This window comes from Melozone crissalis, unplaced genomic scaffold, assembly GCF_028551555.1.
Source record: "Melozone crissalis strain CALT ecotype California unplaced genomic scaffold, PUWL_Pcris_2 ptg000009l_1, whole genome shotgun sequence".
NCBI lineage: Eukaryota > Metazoa > Chordata > Aves > Passeriformes > Passerellidae > Melozone > Melozone crissalis.
In genome coordinates this window covers 5,257,660-5,271,331 of record NW_026535787.1, presented here as the reverse complement: position 1 = coordinate 5,271,331, position 13,672 = coordinate 5,257,660, and the positions used below count along the sequence as shown (strand labels likewise).

Genomic DNA, 13,672 nt, shown 5'->3' with positions numbered 1-13,672 from the left:
GAACACAAACATGTCAATAAGCAAGATCAATAGAAGGAAGAACATGTAGTAGGAAGCAGAACATGACAGGTTGTGATTACCCTTATTAGATTCCCAGCTAACAAACATCCTGTGGCTTAGTGAGGTGCCTGCAGTTATCCTGTGTCAGATTGCCATGAGTGCAGTGACTTCATTGCTGCTGAGAATATGCTCAGGTACTCCAAGCATGCCCTGGCAGAGAATAGACACAGAAATCAAAACACTGATTCATTGCTTAGAGCTGTATCAATTGATTATACTCAGCCTCTCCTGTTCTAAGTCACAGTATTACTCCTGGATGGCAGGGAAAAAGGAAACATGCTGACAAATTCCTGAATGAGCTGATCAGAATGAAGGTGAACACAGGGAAAAGAGGTAAGGAAAAATAGGACCAGCTAATGTCTTTCTTGTGTTGGTGATATAAACATTTACACACCTATTACTAATGGAGAAGATTAATAACCTGAACTGCTTTACATTCCACTTCTACATATAAAACACACCAAAATTCAGTGAGATGAACAGATACAACTCCAGAGTTCTTCTCTATTCACTCTCAGATCCAGGTCTGTACATGTAGCTCAACCAGTCTGCTGCTCATCATTTTCCCAAAGACACATCTGGTTGGGGTCTTCCCAGATTTCAGAAGTGAAGATATTTGGATGATTTACAGTTGTTGCAGTAGCATTACAAAACTGTTTTAAGATCTTACTATTACCAAAAAAGGCCCTTCCACTTCCAAAGAGAGAATACTTGGGAACTGATAGTAAAGGGAGAAGAAAACCAGAAACAAAGCCAGCCTTATTCCACACCAAACCCTCAAGTGAAAGCAATACTTTTGAAAGTGGTGTACTGGTTTTGGCTGGGATGGACATTTGGGTTTTGTGGTTGGGGTTTTTTTTTGCCTTAGTTTGCTTGGGGCTATGTTTTGAATTTGTGCTTAAAACAGCCCTGATAACACACCAATGATTTATTGTTTATGCAATGTCAGGACCTTTCCTGCTTCTCACCCTGCCTTACCAGCCATGGAATGTGGGGGTGCAGAAGCAGCTGGTAGAAGAAGGAAGTTGGAGATGTGTGGAATGATGGCATTTGTCTTTGCAATTTTTAATTTCAGAGCATTGGATGCAGGAAAGCATGTGAAGTACAAAAACACAGACTTAACCCAAGGAGGGGAAGGCAGGGGTAAGTAGGAACATTTTCTCATTAATTCTAGCAAGAATGAAAGATATCAAAGAAACAGTAAAACAAGAACACTGAAAAGAGAGTGCTGTTATGAAAGAGAGCAGGAGAGAGAGACTAATTCTTGGACATGCAATAAATAATGCTTGACACCACTTGTCAAAAAAATATTTTAATTTTAACAAAAGCCCAGCAACATCAGTCTCACACATTAGAAATTACAGGGTTACACATAATGTATTCAGGTGTCCTCACAGAAAGTATTGAGTCCATGACAGAGATTCAGTTGAGTTTTCACAACTGTCATACCTTATATAATTTTTTTTTCAATTTCACATTAAATAGCAGTGTTACCTATTCAACATAAATGTCTCTATATTGTAAGTTTTTTTTAATCCTAAATTAGTTTTAAAATAGTTGAACAGTACCAATAGCTTCCTTCCCCTTATGAAGAAAGAATTCTTAATAAGTTACATAAAAAATACTTTCATAAATCATCCCAGTATCTGAGAAAAGGAGTGATATAACAACAACATTAAGATATGGGGATCTTATATGACAAATCCCACTGTCCTACATATCAACCTCCTCTAAGGAGTCTAAATTCTTTACTCTAGGTCAACTAGGTAATATTTGCTCACTGTAAAATCAATTTGTTTGTTCATAAATACTTTTTAATGCTGGTGAACTCAGTGCACAACAGATTGGAGAGGATGTTAAAAAGGTTTTTTTTTTTTTGTGGTTGGGTGTAACTTAGTTAACACAGAATTAATTTAAGCACACCTTCGATTAATTTTCATTCTGTAGAAATCATGCATCATTTGTGTCAAACTGTATTGTGTCTTTTTCACTTCTGGGTTACTAATCCAAAATTGCTGTCTAAGGCTTCCAGACCCCAAAATCTGCTCAGTTCTGCTGTGGAGGGGAACAAAAGCTGATGAACTGCCATTTGATCAGATTAACAAAGGTGAGTATTTCAGAAAACATTTATCCTTCACACCATTCTCACTGAATTTACAAGACACTACTCCTCTTGAGTCAGATGTTTTAGGTACTACAGATCTACTTCTATTACAGAGTCAGGGCACATCATCAGCTGAGGAATTACCAAGAACTCATCCTGAGGTCTAAGTACAGCTGGCATGAACACAACTGTATTCTACAGCACATTCAATAAAACAGAAAAATGGCTCAAAAAAGTGAGTTTATCAATGTGCAGAGAAAATTCTTAACAGGATTTGCAAACTCAGCACATCCTTTGTCACTGTAATACAGACAATGCTTTCCATTCCATCAGTGGAGCCATCCTGTAGAACTTCACCATAAAATTCTAAACTAAACTGGTACTAAAAATAATATTGGAAAGTGCTCAGAAACATTATTTAAATAAGGCACTTTAGAACTGGACTACTGCTTTAGATTCCAGTAAATACAACATTTCTGAATGCACACTGTCAGACACCTTTCCAAATTCACATCCAGTGGGTACAATTTAGTTATTGCTTATGCACAAAGGTTTTTCATTGTGACATGATTCAAGTTAGTGAGAAGTTAAATCTGCTTCATAAGGGTAATACATGCTCATTAACAATGCAAGGTGTTTGATTTATTATATTATTAATTCAGCTGTACACTACATAGAAAAAATAAATCTTTCACAAAACAGCCAAAGCCATTCATTTCCATATCAGCATCACCAAGGATCTTCTTCCACCTACAAGGAGTAAGAATAGGAGTGAAATTAATGCAGAATTCATGTTGACTGTGCTAAAATATATTTGAAAGTTTGGAAGACTTGGTTTTATGTAGACAATAGAAGACAATTTCTCTATACTTCAAAATCATAAGGACAGATTCAACAGCAATTTTCTTTTGGAAGTATCAGCAATATTGCTGCAATCCCATTAATACAGCTTCAGAAATGCTGAAGAGTCTCACTACTATTAATTATTGGACCAAAACATCATCAGTCTTGCAATTAATTCAAACAGAGGACAGTGACTGTGCTAATTCTACAGGAGTCACTCCTCCCTGTTAACAGGTGTGAAATATAATGAGAGTTAGCCATGAAGAACTTCAGTACTTACTAAGGCTTGACACTGTAGTACTCTTCTGGTGTCACAATTTTCAATCCACCAAAGTAGTCCAGGACCCAAATATTGGTGATGTTGAATTTGGCAAAGAACCAATTGTGATCCTTGGGCCAACTCTCCATTTCAGGGTGGCGAGTGAATAATGCTTTTTTGGCTATGTCTGCTTCTGAATCATTCACCTAAACAAAAGCCAGGAAAATGTTACAATAAGATAGTCATGTAAAGATGAGTTTTAGCTAAAAAACCTCTGCTGACTGCAGTGTGTTTTTTGAGTCCAGCCATGTCTTGTCCCAAGGGGCTCATTACTGTGGCTGAGGCTGCTCATCCTCAGTGTGGTGTGCAACTGTGTGAGACAGGCAACACTTACAAACTAGTGGATTCACCATTAAATCAAAATGCTGCTTTTAGAGTCAGCATGAGCAAGAGAGTGTTTCATCAACATAAGAATTGATGATTAACTGATTGTTAAACAAACCACAAAACAGAGAAGTATGGATGGCAGGTGAATTATTATAATGTGATGTCTTAGGTGTAATTTCACCTCCTCTGCACCTGCTCATTCAAACTGACAGAAACAGATACAACTGTGCTCAGAAACACACAAACACAAATGGGATGGTATAACAGAATCTACAGAGAAGGGAAGCTGAAAAGTGTGATGGCACTTAATATACAATGTGCAGATGTTTAAAGGGTGAAATCAACCATTTAGAGCTCTGGGTATAGAATAAGAAAAACCACCTAAATAAAATTAACTCCATTATTAATGAGAAACTCAGGAAAGCAACTACAAGACTGCTGAGTGCAATGTGCAAATATCAGAGCTGTGAAAACACCAAATAAGAATGAGACTATCAGTAAGAGAGTAGTGATGAGTAGCTCTCATCCTCAATCATTATCCCCAATAATGGAATTAGGATCTTCAATGAGTAACACATGCAGTTCTCAATTCCTCCTACAAGACACCAAAGTACTGGTGCACAAAAGAGCACTGCCCTGGCAGCAATGCCACCAGATCACACAATGCACACTTTTTGTCTCTAATATCTGCAACTTTGTAGCTCAGGATAGTATTTACTTGAACAGAGTTTCAGAAGCAGGCATGTCACACTGTTTGAACCAAAGAATTTAACTGAGCAAGAGAGATGTGAATGAAATAGGAAGGTTTTTCCAAAATAATGGCCTCAGACTTAGTTTTGGAACACATGACAGCAATGAGGGAGATTCCCTGCATTACTGTCTCCCCAAATTCCTTGCTAAAGGCATGTCAAGAGAGCTCCTGCAATAATCAAGGGTTAACTTTTTTTTTCCTCCCACAAACTGTGAGCTGGCCTTTGGGTATCACAGCACAGAACAGCTCAGCTTATGCTTCTGCACAGAATTTCTCACCTGTCTCCTCTCCCTCCACTAAACAAATCTGTATTTGATGCACACAACCCTGCCCAGTGCCAGCTTTCAGCTGCTCACCTTTACAATGCTCCCAACGAAGATGATGTGGGCACAGAGGGGGTTCTGGGGATCATATTTGTGCTTCCTGCAGTAAGGAGTCTGTGCCAAAGACACAGTCAAGGAGGCATTTGAATTGACCTGAAATGCAAGAAGCAAGATAAGAGGTTTATGCTTACTTTTCTTATGTGAAAAAAAATGTCACACCCACATTTTCAGCTCTTGGTACTTTATTCAGCTCAATAACACTGGCAGAAAGGAAAAGGTGGTGACAGCTCTGCTCTAACTACATCTGAAAGGCTCCTTGGGTGAGCTCTGAAGCTGAAATAAAGCCCAGTTCAGAGGTGTGCTGAAGCTTGTTAACATAAAATGCATACATCACAGAACAAGACTCCTTAATGAATTCAGCCCACCTATTTCACGTGCAAATGATGATATATTACAATTTGCAGATACAAAGGACAGTAGACAAGGACATACAGTGAACTTCATCAGGTGAAAGGGCAAAGTGTTACTGAGAAAGCAAGTGGGCTTCACAACTGTTGGTAAAATTACTTAAAACAAAAACATCTATTCACAACAGCCTCCTGGCTCTTCCAAACAGCTCTTTTGCCATTTAAAGTGAACTTTAGAAGTTTTTTTTTTTAAAAATTCAGATTATTTAAGTGAAACACCTAACTTGAAGGATGAAAGAACACATATCTGATTGTTTTTCTAAAAACTAATTTGGTGACCGTGGCTTGAAAAGCACTGGTGCCAAACAGGATTGCAGAATGCCACGTACTTAAGGGTCATTATCTCCCAGTAAGGGAAGTTCCCTTGCTTTGAAAAGTTTCATTAGAAGGGCTCATGTCCAAGAGAAACCCTCCACAGTCACTTGAAAACTGCGGAGAGCACAGGTGACCTCCTGAAACAGAAGCAGCCACTTGAGAGACAGGAAGTTGCTCAACTCCCAAAAAGCTGACTCATGATTACTCGGCACATTCTCCTGGCCTGTGACTATCACGTGTCAAGAGTTTCTGCCCTGAAGCAGCAAAATAAGGACCTGTTGAGGAGCCTTCTGAAGGAAATATTCATCATTAGTTTATACTAGTGGGTTTTATGTTATTCTGAAAGCAAACAGCTGTATCTGGGATGGAAAGAAAGGTACCAGGCAAAATGAATTAGACTCTCTACAGTACTCAGACATATAATTCAACTATTTTAAGGTAACAAACTAAAACCTGACAGGGAACAAACAAAAAATGATCAAACAGTCTAAAAAATTACCATTATTTTGTGTTTACTAATGTCATAAGTTACTAAAACAAACAAATCCATTAAAGGAGGCATGACTGCTATTTCACTAGGTTTTTAGCAAACTCTTGGCCATAAAAGCTCTGGGACAAGGCCAATTACACACTCAGAGTCTCAGCATGCCAAAGCTGCCTTTCCATGTGTGCTTCCCTTTACAGTATGCTCCAGATATTTAATAACTATTCCTTCAGCAGGCTCTTTGCTTAGGTCCCACACTGACAAGTTCCACTCCTTTTTGACTTTGCTGTGTGTGAAATTTCCTCTGTTCAAACATTCCGTGACGCCTCATTTCTTTCCTCAGTGCTTCTGGAAGCTGCAGACACTTGCTCTGCCTGGTGCTGCCCTTTCTTTCTCAAGACCACGATCAGCAGGAACTTCTCAAGAGCCTTCCCGACTGTCACCACAGACAGCACTGCTCAAGGGCTAGTAATTGTCCCCAGGGCTGACAAACGGGGCGACATCCATGGAAGAGCCATAAACTAAAACACAGATGAGGAAGAATTTTATGCAGAGGGTGGCACGGCTCTGGAACACGGAAGTGGCGGTGTCTCCCTCTCTGAGGGCCCTACCTGGACACGTTCCCGTGTCACCTTCCCGAGGTGACCCTGAAGGATCTCCAGAGGTCCCTCCCAGCCCCAGCGATTCTGCGGCTCTGCGAACCAGCGCTGTCACACCAGCGCCTTGCAATCGCCGCCTGCTGCTGAGCGCCGGCCTGACTGCCCCGGCTGCTTCCCGAGCGTCCTCCCCGGGGTCACTCCGCACCCCAGGCCCCGCTCACCTCCAGGTCCTGCACGGAGATCTCCATGTCGGTCAGGTACAGGTAGGGCACGCCGCTGCCGCCGCAGGGCCCGGGCGGGCCGTCGCTGAGGGAGAAGATGTTGGCGAAGGGGCGGCCGCGCAGCCCCTCCTGCGCCGACAGCGTGGCCAGCGCGCCCCAGTCGCAACTGTGCAGGACGTAGCGCGCCATGCGTGCCGCCTCCTCAGGCGGCGGGATGGCCGCCACGGCCGCCAGCAGCAGCCCCGATGCGGCGCACAGGAGGAGCAGCAGCCGCGCCACGGCTGAGGACGCGGACATCGCTCCCCGCACAGCCGCGCACCGGGACATCGCACCCCGCACGGCGCCGGGCCCCGACTGCCGGGCCCGCCTTTACCGCCTGCCCACCGGCCGGGAGGGGCGGAGCCTCGCCCTGCCTCACCAATGGGAGCAGCGCTGCCGGTCTCCCCGAGCCAATGAGCGACAACCTCGGGAGTGAAGAGCCACCACCCCCGCTTTCAGCCAATAGACTTGCGAGGTCCGCTGTTCTCAGCCAATGAGAGCCGCTGGAGGCGGGGCAATGAGCGCGGACTAGGTAAACAACCGCGAGCGCGCGGCCCGGGAGGAGGCGGAGTCAGCAGCGGCCCGACAGCCAATGGGAGCCCAGCTCTGCGTCACCGAATTGATGGAAAAGACCCCAAAATCGCCGAGTCCGAGCTGGGGCCCAACCCCGCCGAGTGCCCCGGAGCACGGCACCGAGTGACACCGCCAGCCCTTCCCTGGGCACCTCCAGTGAGCAGCCCATCCCAATGAATAATCACCCTTTCTGTGAAGAAATTCCTCTGAATGTCCAGCCTGAACCTCCTCGGCACAGCTTGAGGCCGTGTGCTCCCATCATTCCCTGGGAGCAGAGGCCAAACCGTCCTTTCGGGTGGCTGTAGAGCAGTGAGGTCCCCCCGAGCCTCCTTCTCTCCAGACTCAACACCCCCAGCTCCCTCAGCGCCTTCTCACAGCACTCGCGCTCCAGCCCCTCAAGGCCTTTTCCGAAGTGAGAGCCCAGAACTGGACACAGCGTTCGAGTGCAGAGGGACAATCCCTGCCCTGCTCCTGCTGCCCACGCCACTCCTGCTCCAGGCCAGGGTGCCACTGTTGGCCTGCTCGGACCTCACCGCGCTGGCCCCGTCCCACAGAATCCCCTCACAATCCCGTTTCCCTGGAGCGCCGGCGCGGGAAGAAGGGAAGGTGGCGGCAGCGCTCCCGCTGGCCTGAGGGGGCCGCTGGCGGGACGCGGCTCCCGGAGATGTCCCGGGATGTCCCTGCTGTGTCCCGGGATGTCACGGAGATGCCCCGGCGGCTCCCGCCTGTGCCGGGCCAGGCCCCCCGCTCCGACACCCCCCGTTCTGCGGGGTCAGAGTGACACGGGACAGGCCATGGCAGCAGCCGGCCCCCGGCATCGCCCCTGCTTTGTGTGCCTGGGGAAGTCTGTCCCATCCTGCAAGTGTCCAAAACCCGCGTGGAGATGGCGCTTGAGGACACGCTTTAATGGTGAGCACGGGGTGCTGGGTTAACAGGTGGGCTCGGGGATCCTGAAGTTCTTTCCCAACCATAATTCTGTGATTCTGCAATCCAAGGGGTGGCACCATCGGCCCCACTATCCCTGCCCACTGCTAAATCAGCCTCAAAGACTGGTTCTCTGTCACCACCGGTGTTTGAGGCCCAGCCTTCCCTTGGGAAAACCTTATCCTTTAATCACAGGGATATATCACAGCAGGGACTAGCTGTTTTGGGCCCAAAGCCCACAGAATGGTTTGCCACTGGGCAGAGCACAGGTGTTACCTCTTGCACACTGCAGGGTGTATGTCAGAGCCCTTGCTTCTGTAATGCTTGGGTTTGTCAGTTGAACACCATTCCACCTTCCACTGAAGGCTCTTCCAAGCATCACTTACCCATCACTTTGTGCTCAGTAACCTTATAAAGATTTGTATAAAGACATGCTTTAAACTGAGGTAATACTGAGACTTGATTCAAGTGGTCCTAAAAGATGGTGGGTTTTTGTATTTCCACCTGGATCCAAGTATGTCCACGCTATGTAAACAGCAATGTGGCACTGAGAAAACCAAATTAACTTGCCCTGTGAGCACCATGTGCCCCAGGTGCCCCACAGCACCCACAGCTTATAGCAGCCCAGATGGATCATCCTGTTGGGCTGAACTCAGCAAGGAAAATACACCACCCATCCATTCCCTGCTGTTTATCTGCTGTCCTGTACAGGCAGAATAAAATAATTTTTCCTCCAGTATACTCCTTGCCTGCAGAGCATGGTTAGAGATCCCTGCTGTCCTCCATGGTTAGAGATCTCTGCTCCTCTCAAAGATACATGGAGCCTCCTGCTGCTGCCTTCTCCTGGAGATGCTCAGGACAAACTGAAATTTTCATAGGGAAAAAAAAAGGAAAAAAGGATGCTCCAAACCCCTGATGTGCAGCCACTAGGCTCTCTCACTTCCTCAGTTAGATCTCAGAGAAAGGAGAAGGATTCTCTCTCTGTTGTGCTGCAATATTGTCTAGGGGCTCTCGGCATCCTTGCATAACACGGTCAAGAAAGTATTGGTAGGCACTACTAGTTCTCCTTTCCAAATCATGGGCCTCACTGCATTTAAAAGCCAGTGAATAGACAGCAATATCTCACCATAAATGGAGATATCCTTCCTCCAAGATCGAGTTCATGGAATGATCTTCATTTCAGTGTGTTTTATATGTGATGAGCTTCAGGCTGTGTCCCTGGAGGAGATGTATTTTAGTGAGAATGTGGGCAAGGTTTCCATCCTGCCTTGTGTCATGTTTTGTCGGCCCTCTTCAGAGCTGCTTTTCCCCAGCCAGCTCTCTCTGGTTGCTGCATGGGCTGGGCACGGTTTCTGCTCAGACACAGCCTGGCTGTGCTCTGCTCCAGGCTTCCTGTCTCGGTCAGGCAGTCTGTCCGTGCGCAGGAACCTTTCTGTGCCCAGATAACCCTCGGGGCTGTGCAGCCTCGCTGGGTGCAGCGCTCGATTCCCCAGCCAGGGCGGCTCTCCCATCCAAACGGCAGCCAGGGTGATTAAAGTCACTCCCCGGGGTGATTAAAGTCACTCGTCTGTGACAGAGGAGACTGACCTGTGAGTCAGCTCTGGCAAAAGCTGAAGCGCTCCGTGCTTTGAAGTGCCAGTGCTTGGTGCCACATGAGACCCACCATGCAGATTGCTTCTAAAAATGTTGGTTGGATTCTCTCCTGAGGAGGTGTCAGCTCCGCTGCTGCTGCTACAGGTGGCACACAGCACAGACAAATAAGACATTTATTTGTTGTCACCCTCAAACTTCCTGAATTACCTTGCTTGGGAATTCAGCTTGTGACTCTTCCCTTGGTGGATTTTTTAGAAGATAGGTAAAGTTATTACAGCGCTGGCCTGGTGCTCAGCCAAAAGTCCTTTTATTTTTTTAATAGTCACCACACAGGCAGTGGCAAGGCAAGCTTCCTCTGTGCACAAGCTGTTAGGGACAGAAATATTGTTCCATTTTCAGTCAGAAAATCCTGTTCAGTCAGAGCTGGGGCTGCATGCTGGGGAAGCTGCTGGTGAGGGCCACTGCTTGTGGTGCTGCTTTCTGGGACACTGAGAGATGGGCAGTAGGACTGGCCTGAGAACATCAAAACCAGCACATACACCCAGAATTGTGTCAGTAGCCACATTCTGATTGGTTTTGTTGGTTTATATTGAGCCTGGAGTACTAAAACTGGTAACCCTAGAGGAATTGCTCAGTCTGGAAGCAAGCTGTCAGTGGCTCATGCTGGTAATATTTGTCCCACCACTGTATGAGTACAATGGGATGCAGCCATGCCTCTTAACACCCCAGCTCAGTTTGTTCTCTGAAGCCAAGCAGATCAGGAGAAAGAAGAGCTCTCCAAAAACATTCGGGTGCTGCAAGAGATGACACCAGTTATCTGAACACCACCCCCCCAGCCCCTCGTGGGCCCAGGGTGATCCCCCTCGCTGTGATCCCATTATTACAAGGTGAAATTCTCCTTGTGCCATGCACCATTGCTTAACTTTACTCTGCTGAGGGACAGGCTTTTAGGAAGGCTTTTCCAGAACTGGCAATTAGGAAGCCCTAATTAAGAAGCCTGGTTAGTCTGAACCACGATGTTGGCACTTGGGCACCAGCTGACAGTCAGGAACATGTCAAATTATTCAATTTTTCAGTCAGTATCTACCGCCTACTTTTTTAGGTGGCCAGCACGAAAAAGACACAAACTCACATTCCAATTCAGCTTAGTGAGAGCCACTTTATAACCACATCCTTCGATTTAACTCGCTTTGGTACCGGGACTTTCCCACTGACATCAGTTCCCAGGGATGCAGCGAGCCTGGCACACGTGTGTGTGTGTGTCCGTGTGTCCGTGTGTCCGTGCTCTCAGCAGCGCTTCCCTGCAGCTGCAGACCCGAGCACAGCACCGTCAGTGGCACGGAGCGTTCCAGCGGAGTTCATTTCCTGCTGATAAGCCCCCGAAGCAGAGGGCGAGGCTCAGCGGCAGCGGCGTTGTTCCAGCGCCGAGGGCCCCGGGCAGGCAGCAAAGGGTGGGCTCCAAAGGCGAGTTTCCCATAGAAAAACGCTGCTCACGTTCGCTTCCTGTCGGGCTGCCAAGTGACAGACCTGATGCGTAAAGGCAACCCAAAACAGGATGTTGGCTTTGCGAGCCGGTTGATCTTTGAAATGCAAATGTTGTTTCTTTGGTGGTTACCTTATCCCTCCCCTTTTTTGTTATTTTTCAGTTGAGAATTGAGCTGCTTGAGTGGGAACGGAAAGGGTTGAAACCCCATTTTCAGGAGGTCAAAAGCCCAATATAGAAACAGCTGCTGGTTAGTGGTGTGAATTCCAGGAAAGGATGTGGGTAACAGCAGCCAAGGCCAGGCAGAGGGGTGGACAGAACGACCTCAGAAACTGGCACTGACAGGTGAGCTCTACTAAAACCCTCAACAAATGTCTTAACAAAGCACAGAATTGCAATCTGTCCTGCAGGAACCCACAGCTCCCTCCACCCTTTGCTCTCCCACCACCCTGACAAACAGACCTTGCCAGATTTGGCAGCTAGGCATCCCAAATGAGATAACTGCATGGACACCAATGCCAGAGACAAAATTTCAGATGCCCTCCAATGCACTTTTAACTAACTGGTTTTTGGGTAAAGCATAGCCATGGCTCTGCACATCCTTTTTGTTGCTCCCTCTGAGCACCCTGCAGAATCTCCACTCTCCATCCTTAATAATGCAAGAAGACAGCAAATGTTGCCCATGGTGTTTCCAAGCATGGCAGAACCCCTTACACCACCTGTTTGGAAGGAATGCCAGATGAAGGAGTTCCTTGCACCTCTCTCCCACGTGCTGCCTGTAGCAGGAGTGCCAGTCATTTCTTCTGAAGCAAACCTGCTGTGTTGGCCTCACATGTCTTGAAAAGAATCAGACAGGAAGCTGCAAAATCCAGGGGGCCACAACTGCAGCATTTTCTCAGTCAAATGAAATTTCCCCCCAGAGCCTGTTTTACTGTTTTAATGGCACTAGTGATGACTTTTTTTTTTTTTTCCTGCAGAGCAGAACAGATGTGGAACTTATTTTTGGATATAAGAACAAGTTAGTTTCACAGACACTGCTACATCCCAGGTTTGTAAGCAGGGACATACAGAAGGATGCAAAGAGTCATACTGGAAGATACCTCCAAATACTTGCAAATGCACATCATGTGCAACACCCAGTTTCTCTCTAGAACCTCCCTTAATAAGGTTTGTTTCAGAGGTCTTGCAGCTAAAGCATGTGAGTTGTTTGTTTAGATTTTCTAGTGGTTTTCAGTCCAGAAACAAGAGAGAGGAAAACAAATCCACACCTCATGTCTTCATGTCTTCCTGTCTGGAGAAAAACAGACACTGTATTTCTGTGCATTCACCCCTTGCTCCTTCAAGAAGGGAGATTTAGCATGGAAAAGTGTCAGAAGTACAGACAAAATTATAAAAATGCTCTGATACTGCATACCATGCCCAGAGCAATGGCATTTGGGAATCCAGCAGGCAGAAAAGGTTTGCTTTGTGGCAAGATACTTGCAGGCAGAAATAAATGGAGTGAAGAATTGTGGTGGGGCAGCTGCAACAGCTTTTGCTTTACTAATATGGGTGAAGTGATACTGCCTCTCCCTAGCAGTTTCCTTTTCTGTACACCTAAGCAAATGGTTTCCTCTGCACAGCAGAGCCCCTGAAAGCAAAAAGAAAATACTGAAAGGGTCCCTGAGCAGCAGGAAAGAGTTATGGGAGGTGTCACTGACGGTGTGTTACATGGCAGATATCTAGAAAACAACACTTGTGACCCATGTCCAGTGAAATCCCTCACCTTGGAATCCTCCTGCTGTCCCACAGCAGGCAGACCATGGGCAGTGGAAGAATCCTGCCCTCCCTGCCTCAACCCTGTTTCTCAGTTCAGTTTCTATTCCCTATCCTAATGTATACCATTGTCAGGACTTGAAGAAATCAATGGGATTTCCAAACAAGTGGTAGTTCATTTTAATATTTATTTGAGATTTTAGTTTCTTATATCTACAGTTGGAGCATCTTGTGGTTGCTTACAGCAGAGGGGTTTCATCTAATCCATCTAATCCAGTGTTTCAACAACAGAAGATTAATTAGTCCTCTTGCCCAGTCTCCAGATTGCAGCAACTCAGCCTATCATTCTTTTGGCTAAGGACAGAGTGACTATTGTATATTGAATCTGGGAGATAACTGGACCACAATTTAAATCTGCAAATTCCACAGGAGTCCTGCAGCGTGCAGGACAGCAACAGTTAACTGCACTGGGAGAACCCTCTCAGTAACAGG

At 46.3% G+C, this 13,672-nt stretch overlaps 1 protein-coding gene across 2 annotated transcripts; it reads right to left on the bottom strand.

Moving 5' to 3' along the window:
* Window positions 1-1,393: 1,393 nt before the first annotated feature.
* On the bottom strand, window positions 1,394-7,189 carry CREG1 (cellular repressor of E1A stimulated genes 1). 2 transcript variants are annotated; one of them, XM_054270364.1, is made up of 4 exons: window positions 6,814-7,189; window positions 4,761-4,880; window positions 3,288-3,472; window positions 1,394-2,914 (listed from the first exon to the last, which is right to left on the bottom strand). In XM_054270364.1, coding segments are annotated over exons 1-4 (633 nt in total). In that variant the 5' UTR covers window positions 7,141-7,189; the 3' UTR covers window positions 1,394-2,913. The 2 variants fall into 2 exon arrangements, with proteins under 2 accessions (XP_054126339.1, XP_054126340.1); XM_054270365.1 differs by lacking the exon at window positions 1,394-2,914 and having other exon boundaries at window positions 3,287-3,472.
* Between the last annotated feature and the right edge of the window lie 6,483 nt (window positions 7,190-13,672).